At 35.6% G+C, this 22,524-nt stretch overlaps 1 protein-coding gene across 6 annotated transcripts in view; it reads left to right on the top strand.

Moving 5' to 3' along the window:
• Klc (kinesin light chain) overlaps nt 1-22,524 on the top strand; it is a 244,533-nt gene that overhangs the window by 4,041 nt on the left and 217,968 nt on the right. For all 6 annotated transcript variants that reach the window (XM_081725512.1, XM_081725519.1, XM_081725511.1 and 3 more), the window contains exon 2: nt 16,461-16,541. In XM_081725512.1, the coding sequence (XP_081581638.1) occupies nt 16,501-16,541 (41 nt within the window). In that variant the 5' untranslated portion in view covers nt 16,461-16,500. The remainder of the gene's footprint in view (nt 1-16,460; nt 16,542-22,524) is intronic.

The raw sequence follows: 22,524 nt of genomic DNA, 5'->3' as shown, positions 1-22,524 counted from the left end.
CGTCGTTCCAATCACCATGGCTTATGTGTTTCTAACATTTATTTCCACCCCATATTCTTCACAGCCCTTCCTCAAATTTCCTAACATCGTATTGATTTTTATTCAGATTGCACTACAAGTGCCATAACATCTCCAAACCGTATACATCTAATTATTCTACCTCTTATCGAAATGCCGTCTTCATTATGGAGACACTCTCCCTTCTAAATAGATATTAAATAATGTTGGTGAGAGGCAGCATTGCTGTCGAACTGTCCTTCCAGTTGTATTCTCCCCTGTTATTTCTTCTCCTATTCTAACACTTACTTGTTGATTCATATATAAGTCTCTTATGAGCCTTCGATCTTTCCATTGCAAAGTCAAAATGGACATCAATGTAGTATTTCAGAAGGGAAGTAATCGAAAATTAAAGCAGATAAAAATGAAAGCATAAGCAAGAAATTTAATTTAAACTTGGGATTAGGTGATCAATACATAAAGTTGAAACACAGCTAGTTGAGAAATATATATGAGTTTGTTGATATTGATATAACTCATTTTTACGTGTGTATGGCAGGATGAACAAACTAGCATATTCATCAAAAAGAACTAGTACAACTGACACTTAACTAGTTACTGTCATTGCCACTTTCACAAGTTTATTTTCTCTATACATGTGCAGTTTGTATATAAAGGATGCCGCATTCTACATGTGGTAGCTAGTGCCATAAATAAATCAACGTTCGCGGGAACTTGTGGAAAACACCCCAAATAACTAAATGGCCAACCAGAACTCTCATTTCCAGCATTTGATAGCAGCTTGTCAACTCCATGTGGACATTTAGTTGCCACAGTTCCAAACGCTATCCCTTCAGTCAAGATTGCTCTTCAACATATATAGTTTTCTTATGTAGTTATATATGAGTGACTCCATTTCAAATCGTCCAGGGTGATCCACACGACTGTCTCAGATTCAGCTTATTTTTTAAAATAAGAAACTACATACACAATTATTAGACCCATATTTTTTCTTTTTGCTGAAAAAAACTTCTTCTTTGCTATACGGCCTTCCAAAATTGCTGCTCTGCTCTCGGATTGCTCGAAAAACTGAAAAACGTGTCAAATTAAAAAAAAAAAAAATATTGTAGAGAAACGGGTGTACTTAGTAACATAATCGCAATAGCAGGAAGAGTATAAAGTTGTATGTTTCGGTGGAGGGCCAAAATTCGATTATTGGTCCAATAGGAATCGCGGAATTCACTCGCAATGTTGCCAACTTTGATGAAATTTTGGCTAACTTCAAACATCTTTTTTTCTGTCCTCACCAGCAATATCAACCATCTGCTTATAGCATCGAAATCTACTCCATAAGGTCTCTTGAAAATGCGAAGGACTTACGTTTCTGATTATTACATCCCACGTTATAGCATGATGAAAAGCTGAAAATTTCATTAAGACGCCATGTTTGGACGCCATTTTCTCAAAAAACCCATTTTTTAAAAATCTGAATTTTTTACATGTATTGGAGAAGTAATAAGTATTTAATATCCGTTAACCGTTCATGCGGCTGTAGCCCCTAACATTCGCAATTAATTATTGAAATTTCGATTTTTATACTTGAAATGTAAATAATTCTTATGGACATTTAGGTCCTATACACAAGGCGATTTGAAAGGGAATATGAAAATTTTGAGAGATGAATCCTGACATCAAATCCAGTAGAAAAGTTCCCATAAACATGAGTCGGGATTCAACTTCGTTTTCGAGTTACAGTGTTTCCAACTCGGAACCCAGAATCGGTTCGGGGCAATAGAATATAAAATATATGTTTCGCGTTAAATCAGAAACTGTGTGTTAAAGCTTTGATAAAGTTCAGAAAGTTTCTTTGTATCAATATGATGATTTTTACGTGCGTTGCAATTCGGTTGCCAGTGTTCCCAACTTGGTAGAATTTTTATTTGTTTCCAAATGACACTACGTGGTTTTTATTTAATATTTGGTATTCATTAATGATTGCAAACATCACATGAAGCACAATTGTCCCCACATGTTACTAAGTACACTCGTTTCTCTACAACAAAACTTTTAATTTGACACGTTTTTCAATTTTTCGAGCAATCCGAGAGGAGGGCAGCCATTTTAAAAGGCTGTATATCGAAGGAAAATTTTTTTTCAGCAGAAATTAAAAATATGGGTCTAATAATATTGCATATAGATCCCATATAAGAAAAATAAATGAAATCTGAGACTATGATGGGGACCAATTGTGGTTTGCCTGACGATTTGAAATGGAATCGGTCATATACTGTTCACCCCTGTTTGGCATTAGCGATAGTATTGGGAGAGAGACTGAGAGATAGACACAGTGGGTGTTGAGACATTGCAACCCCGAAAATGCGGTCACAAGAAATATGAAGGGAGGAAAGGATACTGTTGTAACAGTTCCAGAAGAAGAACTTCAAAGAGTTTACCGAACTGCACATATATAGAAGAAATAATCTATGCAGAACCCAAAACATGTATTTTATATTAGTTTTCGCATTTCCGCTTACATATGACCTATTACAAACGACGTATGTATAAGTCCACATTATTCATTCAAACTTCGTCAGTTATGAGAACATTCACTATCTTTTAAAGTGTTTCTCCTCAGTGGAGATTCTTTCCTCGGTGCAGATTCACTTTAGGAGGACTTCACTGTTTTGCTATGCATCCAGACATATCCTATAAAAACGTGTAGAAAACACCAACCTACTCTAGGTGGCCACTAATTAGCATGAATGTTATCTAACCGAGTCAATGCCGCGTGAAGCTATTGGTTTCGCGTAGTGGTAAACTTTTAGAAACATCTTAAAAACCTTGGGGGGAGGTATGGAAAATTGACCTATTAACCTTCTTCTCCTACTACATGGTAGTGAAACAGATACTTTCTCCGAAATCCGGTGTTGCCAAGAAATTCTAGCTAGCTGACAATTCTCGACCAGAGGAGTGCGTATTCCTCTCTGTCACTTGAGAAAGGTTTTGGCGAAAAAGAAAAGAAAAAAAAGTAGCGTAGAAACTCCGAATGGTTTGTGTTGTTTTGTTATTTGACACTTTGAGTGGAAAAATTTTCCTTCTTCCTTTGGAGAGGAACAAAATTCGAACTGGACGGCAGCTCTCAGCGAAAATAGGGGTGAGCAAAAGCTGATCTCCTCCGTTACATGAATAAGGAATGGAATGTCTTAAATGTTTTGGCGAAGAAAAAAGTACCGTCAAATGGGGCTACTATGAACATGGGGGCTTCTTTGAACAAAACTGGGAAAATGTTTCAATCAAAATTTTCATGCCCTGAAAAGTCATTTGCGGCTCATTTGAATATTGCAAGTAGTAGTTTGGAATGTTCTGAATTCAACCATGACAAATCTATAAACTTGACTAACAATGATGTATGAGAAAAAAAATTAAATATGAAGCGATGTTTTTTTCTAATTTTTCGTCGACCAGAAAATTGTGTCTCTGGAACTCTGCTTTAAAGCAGTAACTGCCTAAATCAGTGTTACTGATGAAATCTCAGTCATTATCTACCGATTCCAATAGGTTCTATTGTTGTCTATCCTATATTCAAATTTTGGTGAATTTTTGAAAACCACATGTCATTTTAGGTAAAAAATGGGGCTACTATGAACAGCTGATTTTGGTGGGTCTAAAAATCAGTTCGTGGGTAATAGTACGGTATATTCTAAAGAAAGGTAAATGGCATTATACTGGGCAAGTCATAGACAAAGAGAGCTGCAATTGGAAAGTCAAGTTTACGCGCATTAATAAAACAGGTACCAGTATGACATTCTATTGACCCGAAAATGTAGACAGTGATATGGTTTGTGCAAAACACATTGTTCTGATGTTACCAGAGCCCATTCTTAGCAATCGAGGGCTTCTTAAGTTTGGTGGCATCTCTTTTGAAAGTCTCAATTTGCAATAAGGCCAAGCATGTTCCAATCGTATACAAATAGTTTCTTACCATCCTGTATAGTGTAAATAGTGCTTATCCATCGTACCGAAAAAAATATTTGCGTATCTTTAAAAACGTCTCTGTTAGATTCATATGAACATACGAACCTCTTACTACAAGAGAGACCTTTTAAAGTTTTAAATATTCAATTTGCAATAGTGATACGATGGACATCAACCTTTAAGAAATATTGGGTAAGTACATTTTAAAAATATTTTCTGTAGACCGTTAGGAAAATCGCACAACTATGTAATATATACCAAAATGTTCATAAAACTCGCTTCTTTTAAACTCAATATCAAAGAATACCATAGGGCTTATAGGAAGAATTTTATAATAACAATTAACATTATGTTCAAAGTAGCCCCATTTATGGGGCTACTTTGAACACTCGTATTTCATATTTTTTTTAGCTGAAGACATTATCTGACAACAATGGTTATCAACAGAGTGATAGTACTCTTTTGTGCCATGGTTTTAAAAATATAACATTGGGCTTACAGTATGTTGTTTACAAAATATTTAAGAACATGTGTTTTTTTTTGTATCAAAGTAGCCCCATTTGACGGTAGTCTGGAAACTCCGAATGCTTGATGTTGCTTTGTTATTTGACACTTTGAACCTGCTTTCAACAGAATATTTCTTTTTCCATTGAGAAGGAATGATCTATATATGCAGGCAAGTTGGTCAGTGTTTGTTTATTTCCCCCTTCTCTATATAGAAAGAAAGAATTCACATGTGTAAGCCATTAATCACAGTGTAATGGGGACCAAAGCTATGGCAACGTTGTTGAACATAAGTTAAGTTACACTGTCACTAGTAAGAGGATATGATTGTTCGGACAGTTCCGATTACCACCCACTAAGGTTTTTAAGACTCTGCCAGTTCTATACGTTCATAGGGAGTAGGCGCGTCAATGACATTGAGCATATGCGTAACGAGAATGTCTATATATATAAGTTAGATGACATTTGGTTACTTGCTTTCATAATAGATTCATACCATGACTACGATGCTCACAAACATGTGCAATTGGTTATCTATTTCTTTATTTTTAAGGTTTTACATTTACCGTGTTCTGCTCAATTTCAGTAGTCCGTGGCAAAACTTAATAATTCCTATTCCTCTCTAACATACATTGTTATAAAACTGAAAGTCAAAATGGTAGATTAAACTGACATCCCTCAATACGGGACTAATTGTCTCATTACAAATAGTACCAACAAGACGGAGATTTTAACTTGTGTTTTGTTCATGTCTCGTTGTAGAGAAGTCAGCAAGTGAAAGTCACGCGGCTTAGAAAATGTTTCGGTAAGAGTGCACTTTATGCCTAACATTCATTGGAACCGATTTAGAGATCAGTTCCCAACAGTTCAGAGATCAATTTCCAAAAATGATCCCATCAATCAAAGCAATCGAAAAGTAAATTCTGGACAAATTCTGCAGACCACCTAATAAGAATCGTAATCTAACTTCGCACCAGCAAACTAAGATATATATGTATATATATATATATATATATATATATATATATATATATATATATTAGGGATGGCTAGTTCCGGAATTTTTACTTTCTGGATTCCGGAAAGTAAAATCGGAAAATTCCGGAATTCGGAAAAATTACCGAATTCAGAAAAAATATTTTTTCTTTTTGTAATCCTAAGAATTTTGTTCAAATGCAAACGAACAAATTTCCTTTTTGTAATCCTAAGAATGCATGATGCAAGTTAAGCTGAAACTTACATCTACTTACTTAAATACACTAATCAATCTTTCCATGGTTAATGAGATGTAGTCCAAAAGTACGGTGTACTCCTAATATTTAATTTTTGTTTTACTGTGATATTGTCCAGAGGTAAGACATATATCACACTGAGATAAACAACTTGACATAATGAAGATGTTATCATACGTAGTTTTCCAGAAAATCGTGAGAAACGAATTTTTATGAAGTTAAAATATGCGTCGCTTGTTGCCAGTGTGATGCAATTGATAACTTTTATGCTGGATTATTATTATTAATCGTTTATGTACTGTAAAAGAAAAATATGAACCGTTAAGTAGTAGATTTTATTTGTTGTTTTTTGATATTTTCTAACAGTAATAACAAACTGCTTGTAAATACGCAATGATATCAAGGACAATGGCATATTAATGTAAGGAATACTCTGCAGACTAGCAATAAGTAACAGATAAACAATAGTTGCAAAAAAAAAAAAAAAAAGTAACTAACTTGGGCACGTCAGGGGACATCCACATTGCGCATTATGTTCGCGAGAATATAGGGACGCATTGAGACTCTAGCAAAGAGCGTGGGTGTTATCATGTTCGTTTGGCTAATTAATGGCACTAATGAGCATTTACTTGCTCTAACGGTTAACCTCATTTTTGAGATGATTCATAGAAGTGGGCGTGTTGGCATGCAGTTAGAAGACCTATATCCATTATTTAAAAAGCACACGTTATCTGTGGAATACTAACGATTTGCGTCACTATCGAACACTAACTTAGCACTAGCGATGTTTAAAGTCGAAATTGGGGTCTGACATAAGTGGCTTGTCAACTTCATGAACATTATATTTTCCTTGAATGCGAGAATTTTGCGCCCGGGAAATTTGCGCCCTACCACAGAAATAGGGAAAAATGCGCCCTCAATATATTTGCACTGGGATGTTTCCGCCCTACCCCAAAAAGAGGAAAAAATGCGCCGGCTATATATTTGCACTGGGATGTTTGCGCCCTACAATTCAATTTATTTTTGTATTGTGTAAAGTAACTTCCACTCACACTTGAACTAGGCTTGCCTTTCATCGTCTCAGTGAGTTACTCCATCCGTTATAATATTCCGAACAAATGAAAAAAAAAAATACAATTTTAGTTCACTAAAGGGCAATCCATACAAATACAATTTTTCACTATACTACAAAATTTACAATAAAAGTATAAATGACTGATATATAATTATTTATTAATATAATCAAAGGGTATAATTTAATCTACAAAAGGCTGTTTGGCTCTACCCAGATATCTCTGTTCACAATCCTTGCGAGTTGTTTGGCTTTTCAGGACACAAAATATAGAAAAGAAATTGTAAAGTGAATGTAAAATCAGTTCAATAATATTATCAAGAAAACTATGTACAATGTGTTTACTTGCTGGAATTACACTTCAAACACACAATTGCGTTCAGTCGTTCTTTCAGAAAAAATGTTCCGGGGGGCACACTTAGTATTCCGGAGGGGGGTCATTGGTGGTACTATTCTATTTATTATTATATTATAGGCGTATTATTTTGGTCTCCTCCGAGGGGGCACTCTGAGTGCTCTGGGGAAGCCAGTGTTCCCCCAAAATCATCTCTGGAAGAAGCAGTGATTGCGTTGATCCGATGTGTTCTTTTGGCTTATATTGAAGTTTATTCTCCCCTTATATAGCCACAATGAAAATAAATCACAAATGGCATGGCCGTTGGGGGAAGATTGTGTTATGCTGTAATGTCAGCCCCTCCGAGCAAATGCGTAAGCTCGAATAGGTTCTTTTATTTCGCAGGGCTCAAACTTCCCGGGGGAGGTACATCGCAGGCGTAATTTTCCCTGTTCTTGAGGTAGGGCGCAAATTTCCCAGGCGCAAAATTCTCGACACCGTTCGAATGACCTCGGAAGACTATATCTTTTTCAATACTTTTTAATATTCTTTTACTCGAGATTTCTTCATGGCTTCTTATTAAAATACTTACTAACATATCCTCATTTCATTGTCCAAACCAATCAATATGGGTATGTTGTCAGTAAAATATTTAGATTGATTGAGCCCCTGGTGTGTAACCACAGTATTTCATATCATCCCCCCCATTAGAAATCTTGGCTAAACGAACCAATATATGTTGCCAATAAAATAGTTTAGAATGATTGAGCCCCTGGTAAATAACCACAGTATTTCGTAACAGACCCCCCCCCTCCTATTACCATATTCTAGCTACATGCCTGACTCAGCTAATTCTCTACATTCTTTACCAAGCACACATTTTCTAAGGCGGAAAATGCTCTCTAAACACCTAAACTCATTATTTCAGATGCACAAATTGGGTAACATTCTATCTACATGAATGTTATACATGTCGATTACTAGAAACCGCTTCTCGCTATCTATTACCGTATTTACTATATAATGATTAACGTTAAAACCGGAAATGGTTGATTTGTACCGCTTCCGGTTTGAATATTACATTCATCAGGGAACTCGATTCTTAACTATTGACTCTGTACATCGTGGCCAAAATTGATGGTAATCCATCAGATAGTTCTTGAGACTGTTCACTGACAGACAGAATGAATATATGGCTATAGAGTTTAGATAAATTAAATTCGTTAATGAGTGATGATGGAACAAATACAAGAAAGGGAACCAAGAGTACAACCGGGAAAATTTTCGAACACAAAATTAGCCATCCAAAACCCACATGTCTTGGGTTAGAATACCATAGATGAAAACTCTACCACTGAGTCATCAATCACCCGCTTATTAGTTTTATTAATTATTATATTAATATAAATTAATGAATGCCTGCTTATGTTAATTATTGAACAATTACATTGTATACTTCGTAAAGTCAAAAATTATAAATTTGTATTTACTGTACATAGGTATGTTGACAATAAGCGAACGTTATTATAATATTTGTTGAGATTTCTTTTCCTTCACTGCTTTTCGTCTGGTTAAAAAGTAGTTTGAAGCGCTTTGGAGCAGCTGCAGGTGGGAACACGATAATGTTTGAGACATACTGGCGACTTTTTTGTGTGTGAAAATAAGACCTTCCTCATAAAGCAGTAAATAAGTGGAGTAGCAATTGTCTACGTAAGTGATAAAGACATATCCAACTACAAGAAACTAATACAAGTATATATAGGCCTATTCATTATAGTATTTTGTTTTTCTTTTAACAGCTACTAGCTGGGGATGGCCAATTCCAGAATTTTTACTTTCTGGAATCCGGAAAGTAAAATCGGAAAAATTCCGGATTTTTTCCGAATGTCGGAATTTTTCCGAAATCCGGATTTTTTCTGAATTCCGGAAAGTAAATTTTCCGATTCCGGAAAATTTTGGCCATCCCTAATATATATATGACAACAACGACAATAGATTTCACCAAAAATATACTCTTGAATTGCTACGAATAATGGAAATATCGTTGAAAATTGACCCTAAACTATTCCGAGAAATCAATTCAGGTGAAGCGGTGACTATCAATTTTCAGATCTAAATGGGGGGGGGGGCTACAGTCCCCCAAACTCCCCGCTCAAGAACCAGTAAAAACAACAAATAATAAAACCACTACTATAAATCTAACGTAAGAAGGAAAAAATGAAAGAAAGAAAAAAAAACACCGCTAATTATAAATCAATGTAGCATGACGATCAATGTTCACAGTCATATGAGCCCTTATCCAAACCCACGTACGCCTTTCAACAATCAGTAATAATAACGTGTCTGGATGTACATGCTTAGAAATAATTTCTAAAAGGGAATCAGCACTGCGAGAGTTTTCGCTACACTCACTCAAAAATTTTTCATTAGCTTCACAGCAAATACCACCCACTATCCACTTCTGACCAGGGCCGCCCACAGGGGGGATGTATGGCGCAAGGTGCGCCATTGAGAAAAATTTTGGGGGGGATTTGACTCTACTTTCGAACTAGCAATTTTACTGTCGGAATAGCATTAAAACACGATTTTGAGAAGCTAATTTTCAAAAATTTTCCGGGGTGAACCCCCGTACCCCCTGCTTCGATACTCGATGAATGAAGTACCGTGCAAGTAGCCGTATGAAAGGAAAGGTTGGTTCGTTTTAAGAGAGAAGGGCCGCCCACAGGAGGGTTGAATGGCGCAAGTTGTGCCATCGAGAAAAAAATTGGGGGGAATAAAAAAATTGGGGAAGAATTTTACTCTAATGTCGAATAAGTAATTTTGCTGTCGTCAGAATAACATTGGAACACGATGCGATTTTTTTTTTATCTCGAGAATGAATCCCCCTACCCCCCTGCTTAGAAACTCTATGAATGAAGTACTGCGCAAGTTGCTATATGAAAGGATGGCGCCAAGTTCTGGTGAACAACAGTTACAAACACTCAAGGAATCACTTTCAAATTTAGATTTGAAACTTGCCTATGTTGTCTGTTGAAAATTATAAAGTAGTTTGACATAATTGTGAGCTAGTGGTAACCATACAGACAACAGCCAAGTTTCAAATCTAAATTTGAAGTGAGCCAGTGAGTGTTTGTAACTGTTGTCCGCCAGAACTTGGAGCCTATTTTTGTGATTTCAATTCTTTTTAAGGCCACTCGTACTTGGCTCTTTTACAGAAATGTTTTTTTGTTGGATATCACTTCTTTTTGTAGGCTAATTTCGAGGATAACATTTTCTTTTAGTATCAAACTCAATAACTTGTAACTTGCGTCTTACTTTTCATGTACAAGGGAATTATATCAATATTTTGTAAAGAAAAAAATAATACTATTAATTGTAAAAAAAGAATACCTGTGGCATACACAGTGTGTATAAGTTTTTATAGGCCTACCCTTCAATATCCTTATAGAACATATTTAGTATTGTACACTACCAAGACTACTAATAAAAGTAATGCCACTTTTATAATTACTACTGTCCCTACTACTACTACAAGCATTCTATAATACTACTACAGGAAATAAAAACAACAACAAAAATAACAATTACTAGTACTATAAAAACTACTGCTACACTGGGCAATTGTTTTTAGAGGACTTGAGTTTTGAGGACGGAAGAGATTAAGAGTTTTGGGGGGGAGTGCGCCATCAGCTTTGGGGGGGATGGGCACCCCTGCTTCTGACTACGGCACATTGTCGACCGACATTAAACTTGCGTCTGCCGAATTCACTTCAGTATCACAAACATGTTAAAGAAACTCGAAAATAGTGAATTTAAATCCTGGACACCATCAAAAGAACGAAACGACATCGGAACTGACTTCACTTAACACACTTGACACATCTTCAACGTAAAACATTCAAACATACAGCATGATCAGTCAAGAATACATAACAACCAATCAGCGACATGAACAAAACCAACCACAACACAGGAGACAATAGTGCCACCCAAGCGTTAAAACACCAAAACAATATTCTCAACAGGAGGAACAAAAACACCGATTCCGTACCTGTTTCAGTGACAAAGATTCCATTCCTCCAATGCCACATCCAGTGACAAAATCATTTGTTCGGCATAAAGTGCATTCTAGTCAATGTTCCAAAAAGTTTGTCTAAATTACTAACAAATTCCTGCGCCATGTGCTTATATATTTAAAAACACACATCTCGATCAAGTTTCTGCTCCTGGTAATCAATCCAACTCCTCCTCTTCTTATCTAAAGCAGTCTGTGTGACGTAATGTACTCTTTCTATTCGGACGGAAAAAATGAACCATGTTTACAAGCGTTATAGCTCGAAAACTATCTCTCTCATTCGTTTCTTCTGAAATGCCTTTGTAGAACCTGAATACAAAAAATCACAAAAAGTTCCCAGAGCTTCATAAACGCCTTCTTTTGCATTCTTCTTCGTCTTCAAAGACTACATATCACATCAAGCTAGGAAGATTGCTCCTTGTGAAATCTGTTGAAATTGTCAATCACTGCAGTAGGCTTTGTGCTTCCCAAAGTCTGCAATGCGAGCGCAGAGTTCAAGAAACTGCGAGAGAAATGACTGTTATTCAATGATTAATTTTATTTTGTTTCCCAGTAGACGCAAGCAAATGTTTCAGATGGTAATTTGGGCAGGACAGGAGGATGTAATTCTCTTCTCCCTTGAGTGTGATAAACATATATTGTTTGATCAAATGTATAGTAAAACACTCGTATAAAAAGTAAAACTCTTTATGTCAGCGTAGAATCCCCCCTCCCTCGAACAAAATTTAAAATGACGCTGCCTTTAGCAACAAACCTATAAAGTTAGGATAGCACATTGCTAGAGCTCTTACATTTGGTTTCAAAGTCAAAGGTTTGATCTCAGGCGTGCGCATTCATAGTGAACCACATTCAGAGATAGATAGATTCAAATATCGAGACAAAGAGGAGTGATTTAAATATGAAAATTTAGAATTGGAGAAAAAATAATCGGACAGCATCCATCGTACGATGTAATTTGTGATTTTGTGAAACAGTAGAAGGAAAGATTTCGAAGTTGTCGAATTAAGGTGGACAACTCGTTTTAGAGCATCAGATGATTGCGAAGGGGGAAAGAGATCTTAAGATCTGTGGAATTAAGAATTTAAACAATCATCGACTTCCAAGAATATTCTATCTAGCAAAAAATGACTTTATCCATTCAACCACGGGAAACTCTACTCAGTTGTTCGTATACGTTGCCTTTAACTACGTTGATAAACTAATAGAATGGAATAAAAGTTGACTCGGTGGATGCGCTGTTTACACCTCTTGCAGCTAAGTTACAGGGTGCATAATAACAACTTCTTGTTGAGGAACACTTTTTAAGGCAGTAAAGTTTGTTACTACTGTGTTAATTAAATTATATTTGATAGAACCATATGATAAAGTAGTGTGAAATACTCAGACATAAATCACCTTTTACAAAGCTCTAGTGGAAAATAAAATAAATTGTCGTAAACATGTTAGACTTTTGAAAAGACCAAGTTAAAAAAGAAGCAATTGAAATGCGCATGAGAGTGTCACTTGGATGCGACCTATAACCTTAAAAAAATATCGCCTTTACGTCATTATGTGTTAGATAAGTGTTGAGTGTAAGGAACTCCTACGTGGATGGTCCTAGGTTCGAATACTGACTGTTCTCTTTTTTTAAGCTACGCTCATACTGTGCATTCCAGAAGTTAATTTTCAATCAAATGTAGTCGCAGCTAGTTTAAACCGAAATTATTTTCAAATATGATACTTGTTATTATATGCTTTTCTTTAACTTGTAATGTTTCAACTTTGATATTAAATTTTACAATCTAAATTTGATTCATTTCCCTATATGATTTTATGATAAAGTTTTGCACAACAACAGCAGTCGGGCGGTTATACAATATTCCATTGTTACTGTAATAAATTCATATATATCTAGAAAATTTTGTCTCAGAAAAAACGTACAATTGACCGTAAAATACAACATGGACTTCTGGAGGAATTTCAAACGAATTTAGTATACGTATAATTCACTATTTGAAAAATATACTGGGGGAAGGGGTAAGAAACTGAAACTATTCCTAGAAGAAAAATGGGTAACATGTAAAAGTAATAGAATACGAACGTTATTAGTGTCCTTTAACTTGAAGGTTAAAATTTAGTAAATTATTGTGCGTGAACATTTTATTAAGCTGTTACACCGAAATTGTAATTGCATGTGCTAAAATAAAGTAGTTGTGTTGTGGGTTATTCTGTGCAGTTTCGATCAACCAGTAGACTTAATTTTTGTGTTCCAGATGATAATCGATAATTGTCCCATTTCTTGTCGTAGTTACCTTTGTAAATATTCCAACCTGACTTTTTTTTTTTTCGGTCCTTATAGAAACTGCTGACTGCATTATGAAAAGAGCTAGTGAAGGTGTTTTAAATCGAGAGTAGAATATGATAAGAATTGTTAATTTGTGGATATTTGCGACAAACCAAAGCAGTTAAAAACCTATTGAATGTGTCACATTATTCACAGGTAGAATAGTAGTAAGGTTTTTGTTTTGATACTTCGATATCATTGCGACTAATGCCATGAGATAGGATCTATGCTTTTTTAGTTGTTTAATGTCCTGAGATTTTGCTTCGAGGATAAGGGACGCGCTGATGATAAGACGGGTGATAATGGTAGAAAACGGTAGACCGCAGAGAAAAACCACATCAAAGCTCACTTGCGGGAGCTTTAATCGAACCAGTGATCCACGCACCAGAGGGTAGCGCTGTAGAGCACTGAACCATCGCGACACTTGATGCTTCAAGAAAGCGCCGCTGAGGAAGATGGAAGGTTCCACTGAAAACTTGGGCAATTATTAAATGACAGACGAATACCAAAATTATCTCAAAATTATTATTTGTAATCATGCGCGAGTTTTGTTCATTAAGTTGTTAACATTAAATTGCCTTCATGAAAACGAAGAGCTTAGAAGACGTAGGACTGCAGCCTAAATTTGCCATAGGTATGCCTAAATTTGCGATAAGTACTTAGAACGTGAAATAGATATGATGATTATTCAAATTGTGTACGCGTGAATCCCAAACTAAAATGCCAGCGAAAGATACTGATGCTTAAAGCTAAGATGAAATTGAATTTATTTTTATTTATTTATACATATTTCTGCCCGTTGCTTGCGTGTATGACCTTAAGCCCGTCATGTATGAGGGTTGATGTCCCTCGGCGAACACACTATCTGGGGAAGTGAAGAGGAAAAGAAGTTTCCTGAAACTTGTAAGTTAGGTACTATCCCACAGGGTTGGCAAAAACCATGGTTTTTATTGAAAAAAAAAAACTTTTTGGTTTAAACCAGGTTTTTTTTTTTTTTTTTTTGGTTTAAATAATTTGCTCTATGTATTTATATCACATATGTACAGAAATAAGTTTTGTTTCACCTTGATGCTATTATTCAACAGCCGGGTTATGCTGGAAGGAGTCATATAAGCTTAAAGCAGTCCAAACCGTTTCTTGACTTACATCCGAAACAATTTTTGTCCACCATTAGAACTCGAAACCGCGACTAATTGGCCACAAATGCGATATGTCTGTCGACTCACTCTCAATGGACTCCTGATACGTTGTATTGATCTTTACATATTTATAATACAGGGTGTTTCAAAACAACACCGACAACGTTTGAGAGGTGATTCCTGACACCAAGATAAGACAAAAAGTATAGACCAACCAAGGTGTACAAATGCTTCCTTTCGGAGTTACAGGGTGCTGAAAACATGAAAAACTAAATTTTAGAGGTCAATAGCTCCAGTACTATGGGACCTACAGTAGTCGGGTCAAGACTTCACTTAGGAACTAGTGTATGTCCTATCCAAATATCCGAGTTTCAGAATCCTGCGGTACTTCCGCAACTATTTTTCTAGAGGTAGTTGGTGAGTACTACAGATTATATGCCAGTAACTCCCTCCATAGAAATTGTTGCGTGAGTACCTTAGGATTCTGAAAGTTGGATATTTGAATAGAACTAATACTAGTTCCTAAGTGAAGTCTTGAACCGACTACTGTACATTCCATAGTTTTGAAGCTATGGATCTCTAAAGTTCATTTTTTCATGTTTTCGGCACCTATCCGAAAGGAAGCATTTGTGCACCCAAGTTGATGTATACTTTTTATCTTGGTGTCAGGAATTACTTCCCAAACGTTGTCGGTGTTGTTTTGAAACACTGTATAATTGTCTAATTGTCAAGAGTCATTTGAGGACAAAAATATAAACAGTTGCACAAGTGAAACCATTATACATATACTAATTACAGATGGACAATTTCAAATCACTTCAGAGTATAGAAGAACAAATTAAGTCCAAGTTAGTTCACTACGACTTTTGCTAGTCCAAGTTAAAGAAATACGACGACTTAATTTGCATATCACTAAGAAAAGTGAATAAAGATAAGAATTATTTGAGTCCACTTTGGCTCTGACTCATTTATACATAAATAGATACCAAAGATACCTCTGATTTCAGCAAATAACCGCCCCCCTCCCCCCCAACAAAATTGATATTTCGATGAATTTTATGAATAGTAAACATTATTAAAACGAAACAATATTTAGAATTTTTCTTTGATTGCAATTGCATAACAATCATAATAAACTATAAAAAAATCACAAAAGAAACATTCATAAACTTATATATAAAAAAGTTACTTTTGTAGTATATTCTCTGAGTAATGAATGGGAAATTCAGGTCTGAATATAATACGAATAATATGCGGAAGTGACATGCGATAACCCACAAACGTGTGTTCATCAAGATTTTACGAACGCTTACACTTTTACGAACATTTTTCGTTTTTTGGTTTACACCAGTTTTTTTTTTTTTTTTTTTTTTTTTTTTTTAAACAGCTGGTTTAAACCATAGTTTAAACCAGCCAACCCTGCTATCCCAGCATTTGTGGGTGAATAAGAAAAATCTAGGAGAAATTGAGTTGAGGTGGCTGACTTGAAAGAGCTCTTACACCTTTTCGACCGAGTCTGTCCAGCTGAATCGAACCCGGGACCATTCGCACCAAAGGCGAGAGCGTTAGCGACTACGCTACGCGAGACCACACGATGAAATTGAAAATAGCGAATATGCATTATTGATTGACAGTTGATGACTTGCAGTACTGTGTCGAACATTGTATTTGTTTTCGTTTGTGCATAAATATAAAAGGGATTTGATAACAAGGTAGCTTGTGCACATTAGTAAGATTTGTAATGTTCAAGAGAAAATAGAGAAATTAATGACTTGAATTGATTTTTCCATCTCTGAAATGTATTTTCAGATTGGAGCATGATTGATTGGTAACTGAAACTGTTGCCCCTATGGTGTCCTCTGATGCAACTATGGATGAACGTGAAGAACAGTAAGTTGTCTGTTTTCTATGATTACTTTTGTACTTAACAGTGTCCCTCTGAAAGGTTAGAGCACCCTGTCAAATTTCTTTGCAGAGAATAAATTTTATTATTTTCAAAATGATATCCAGAGGTAGAAGAAAAAGGATCTTTCCTTCCCGGCTAAAATTTTAATTGGCAGATTCCATTAAGTAAAACTGGTTTCTAAAGCCATACTACTAAAAACCTGAGCATAATATGTCCTAGCTACGGAGTAGAATACTCAGATACGTAGGTTTTCTAACTACTGTATCACCTCAGACTGAAAGCAGTTTCATCCGCAGATAAATGAGTGTCTGTTAGTTACGACTTTTCGCAGTGTACAGTGTATGCGTGTTAAACACTTGTTCTAATGTACACCTCATAATTTCTCTCGTAATGTTATACACTGACATTGATACAGTTTTATTAATCGATTAGAATTTGGAATGCTTTTTTAATTTTTGCGATATCGGATCAGTCTCGCCAAGATCGTATGCACGATAGGGACATATTGAAATTTGACTTCGCTTAAATTTTACTCTGTATATATTGGATAGAATAGAAGTTTGCTACTTTCAAATACAGTGGACTCGCAGTTCTAAGTCCCGGCAGACACGAAAATAAAATTGAAAATATAAAAAAGCATGCATTTTTACATACTTAAAATCAAGCGAACTAAACTACTGTACACTCATGCTCATTAAATCTTACCTTTGTACTGTAGATCACGATTTTTCGCATATATTACATTTAACCTCGCGCTTTTGGCTAAAGTTGAGTGATTAATAAGTAGAGATGATTTAAAGCATTCCTTGTTTGAAAAATATTCCCCCCAAAATAATAAAATTATAAGCAAAAAACAAAATTAACCTTCATTTAGCGAATCCTAGCAATCGTGCTTTCGAGAGACTTTTCGTAATAGCAAAGGGAAATTCAGAATTTCTATTAAACGAGATGGGTAAGGGACTGTACGGGGGAAGGGAAAGGAATAAAATATTGAATCTGTTGATTAACTCTGTGAGTACCATCACATACCCTTTGGAGTACCTTCATCAGGGTTGACAAAAATCATGGTTTTTATTGAAAAGAACAAAAAAAAAAAAAAAAAAAAAAAAAAAGTTTAAACTTCGTTTTATTGGTTTAAATAATTTGCTCTATGTATTTATATCATATGAACAGAAATAAGTTTGTTTCGCCTTGGTGTTATTATGCAACAACCGGGTTATGCTGGAAGGGATCACATAAGCTTAAAGTGGAATCAAAACAATTTCTCGACTTACTAACATCCGAAAGAAATCCTCCATTTGAACTCGAAACCGGGACTAATTGGCCACAAATGCGATACATTTGCCGACTCACTCACGAAGGACTCCTGATAAAAATACGTTGTACTGATCTTTATATACTTCTTAATATAATTGTCAAGAGTCCGTGCTTCATTGTTTTATGACGTCATAGTCCCTATACTGAAGCATAGGTATCTTTCTGCGTGTTTGTAAGGTTACATGATGTATGTCCGATATGGAAATGAATACCTTTCCCGAGCCCCGTTCTGCTCCCTACCTTCCTCCTTTTATTTTCTTATATTGACGATAGAAGATATTTCATTTTTCTTTTTCTGTCTTTCTTTTCTTTTTTTTTCTTTTTTTTTTTTTTTACTTTCTCTTTTTGGAAGATGTACTGAAATATATATAACAAGCCTTTGCATAGCCTGGGTATGAAGACTGGGGACTATGACGTCACAGATAAATGGTGAACAAACATGTTGTTTCCATGTGACTTACTAGCGATTGTTTTATGACGTTATTACCCCAACAGTCAAGTATTATAAACATGTTGCGTATTAGTGAGGGTTTATGATGTATATCGAAATATATAAAAAAAATATTTGGCTTTCAGGGTACATTTGTGCGCTCTCACTTAAGGTTCCTCTAGGTGGCTTCAAACTTACAGAGAGGGGTTTTTTGGAGAAATTTCCCGAATTCCTCCAAATTTTCCTTTCTCCGTACGTCATGCGGATATGTGCCGTATTACATTTGAAAGCCTGCTTTTTTATGATGAGATTGACGTACTAACCGTGAAATTTAAATGAATACTGTTGAAGCAGTAGCTATTTAAATAAAGGTTTCAAAAATTGCTTGAAAAATCCGTACTCCAAGGGATTAAACCTAGTTTCTGGAATGTCTGCCAAACATATATTAACTTCTGTAATCAACATTTCGTACACAAATATAAACAAGAAAGAAAAAAAAAAAAAAACATTCCTTTCAGGCTGGAAGCGACTCGCTACGGCAAGAAAATCTGAATTTACGGTAAAAAAATAGGCTCATCAAACGAAGTTCCTATGGGTAAATGAATATACTGAAAGACTGCAAAGTCTCATAGCATTTTGAAACTAGATCGGATCCTATTTGCATTTATTTTCTTCTTTCTTAGAATAGTAGAATACTTGTACGATTTCCTTATTAATAAGAACTGAAACCATATAATAAGAAAGTTATTTTTGTAAAGTTCTTCCTTTCTTTACTGAGAAGCATAGTACTGGGGTTAACAGCTTTTGAATAGTTGCTCCTCCCACCGTCTCGTTGCAATTTCAAACTCAGACAACCAGAGAATGAGAATAAGTGAGCCACAAGCACGACTCAAAACAGTATCATTTGTAATCCTACTGTGTAATCCGAAAAGTGTTACATGTAATCAGTTAAAATGAAACGGTTGTCATTTTCAGACCAATCGATTGAAGTTTTTAAATTTTTGAGCAGGTTAAAAAAATGTCTTTGGGAAAGCATAGTAAGAAAGGAGTGTGATTACAACCACAAGTTTGGCTAGGGAAGAAGAATGATTTTTTTTGTAATACATATTTTTGTTTGGTTTAGGTGCGTGAAACACGAACACTTAAAAAAAAACGTAATTGAAGACTCGCTGTTGAAAACAATGTAAGTGGCACATTGCAATTTTTAAAAATTTTTAGTTAGAAAGGGATGTATGTCTCAGTGGGATTCCTGCTGTAAACACGGAATGTGCCTTGTCTATTTCATGGAGTTCCAAGCGTTAATCAGAGATGGCACCACTTGTATGTCCAGCTGTTGTCATCTGTTGGAAACACTGTAAGTGCCTTCCCGCCATATGGAAACGATTCACTCATTGCAAGCAGTATTGAGTGACAACCTGAAACTGCGTTACTTTTGGGACTGTTGAGTTAGTTGTAAGTGCTAGTATTATGGAAGAGGAAGTTTTACTAACAGTTCGTTTAAGAGCTAATCGGAGAAAGAAACTACGAGAAAGTGGAAAACCTTACAAAACAAGTAGAGGTAAGTTGATTTCTGGAAAGCCTTTGCCGTCGGAAAAATTTGATTGTAAGTGTAAATATGAGTGTCAGTCCTTATTATAAATTGTTAGAGGAAGATCAGGGTACATATATTTTGAACCGGGTAGACCTGCTCAAATTGCACGGAGACGACATGGAAATTATGATGATCGCTCAAAGTAGAAGGCAAGTAACATTCACTTACACACATGCCAACAACAACACTTGTTAAACAGATATGTTCTAAAACATTTAAATTGATATTTGCACTGTCAAGTCAAAAACTTCAAACTATTCAAACGAAAAAGAAGTCTGGCAAACTTTGTTATATAGATGAAAGAGGTACAAATTCTAGAAGCCATGCCCACACAAAGAAATATTCTGATGAAGATTGGAATGTAGTTAAGGAACACACAAATAGTTTTCCCAGACAGGAAAGTCACTACGGGAGGCAAAAATCAGCTAATGAATATCTCAGCCCGGATCTATACATGAGTCGACTTGTAGAAGCCTTTAAGCTTAAATACCCTGATAAATCCGTTTCATATCAATTTTACGCAAAAGTGTTCTAGAAATCTTTTCCAAATCTAAAATATGGCATACTTTGCAGTGACACGTACAGTCTTTGTGACAAATATAACATGCATTTTAAAAGTGCAGGTTCCAGTGCGGACATTTCTGAAGAAAAAGCAAAATTTAAATTACACAAGGCGAAAGCAGAGAAAGTCCTTACGCTACTGAGTGAAAGTATTCTTCAATCACAAATGTCACTGAGCGATATTTGAGTAATATGTGTCGACTTGCAACAAATTATTTTCGTCCCCACACTAACATACAGTAATATGTTTTATGCTAGGCAACTATTGACGTATACAATTACTGTGTTCATGTAGGGGATAATAATGACAATTATTTTGCACTAGCCAAAATAAAAAAAAGTTCTGATGGCTCCAATGTATCTAGTAAAGAAACATTATTTTGATTGTATTGACTTGAAATTTTTTGGTGTCAGGGCTCAGCTACCTATCTTGTGACAGGAATTTTGGGCTAATTGAAAAACGGAAATAATAATAATAATAATAATAATAATAATATCTATGGTACCGTCGGAGGTTGAAGATACAATTCGTACAGCAAGGGTGAAAAATCCTTTTCAAGTAGTGTCTATGGAAAAGCAAGACTTCATGAACGTAGCATCAACATCGAACGACTTTCTGAACACGACCAAAGTAAAGCTAGTTGGATTCGGTTAAGATCGAGAAATCCTGCAAAAATAAAAACTAGGTTCACGTTTGATGAAATCGAGCCGTGAAAAAAAAAAAAAAAAAAAAAAAAAAAAAAAAAAAAAAAAAAAACTAATGTGCTTAACCATGACATGGACATTGACAATCAGCCAGATATGTTTCCATCTTTGGAAACGGAACCACAAATCCGTGTCAAGAAGAAACGAGACCTTAAAGCAATGCTCGAATATATGAACACAAAATACCACAAGTTTTATAATGATTTGATACTATAGACTGTTTGGCATATGTTATGATACTCAGATTTTTTGTACACAGTGGAATAACATAATAAATAGTTTTCAATGTTTGTTTAACAATTACCAGATACAGCTCAGAGGCCATTTTATACTGGCTATCTAACAACAACAATACCAGTGGATAGGATTTGGGAAGGTATCGGCCAGGGCCTGTTTAGTCGGTATCATCCCGGTAACGGAACCACAAATCCGTGTCAAGAAGAAACGAGACCTTAAAGCAATGCTCGAATATATGAACACAAAATACCACAAGTTTTATAATGATTTGATACTATAGACTGTTTGGCATATGTTATGATACTCAGATTTTTTGTACACAGTGGAATAACATAATAAATAGTTTTCAATGTTTGTTTAACAATTACCAGATACAGCTCAGAGGCCATTTTATACTGGCTATCTAACAACAACAATACCAGTGGATAGGATTTGGGAAGGTATCGGCCAGGGCCTGTTTAGTCGGTATCATCCCGGTATTTGCCTGGTAGGATTGAGGAAAACCCCAGTCAGGATGGTCGGCAGCGGGAATCGAACCCACGACCTCCCGATTGCGAAGCGAACGATCTACCACTTGGGCTACTTCGCTTGGTGCTGGGATACTGGAAACATGCTATGCACACATGCAAGTAGACTTTTGTTCCCTTTCAGACTTTATTCTATGGATCAAGTGGGACAATAAATACATTCTTGTATGACATTCTTACATATTATTGCAAAGCTGTGAGTGTAAGATTGTGTGGCACTTACATTTGCTGCAATCTTCGTTATATTGCAATATGTAACTTGGCACTTACAGTGTTTTCTGCAATTCGGAGACCGCACTTAGTCTTTTCTGCAATTCGACGAAGGCAAGTACTGGGTTTTCTACAAAATTCTTGTTTTATTATTATTATTATTTTAAATACGTTTATGCCTTAGATTTTCGTACATAGCTTCACTTCTTCATATGCTGCATTGTATTTCTAAGCAATACTATTTTCTATTTTGTGACGCTTGGGCACAAGTTACTATCTTTTGTCTCTACTGCTAATGTTGGCACGTACATTGTTTTCTACAGTGAGTCTTCAATTATGAACCAGAACTATACTATTCTAAAACAGATGGTAGTGTGAAATACTGATAT

This window comes from Thermobia domestica, chromosome 9 (genome assembly GCF_964235325.1).
Source record: "Thermobia domestica chromosome 9, izTheDome1.hap1.1, whole genome shotgun sequence".
Classification (NCBI taxonomy): Eukaryota; Metazoa; Arthropoda; class Insecta; order Zygentoma; family Lepismatidae; genus Thermobia; species Thermobia domestica.
This window is presented reverse-complemented; position numbering and strand designations above follow the sequence as displayed.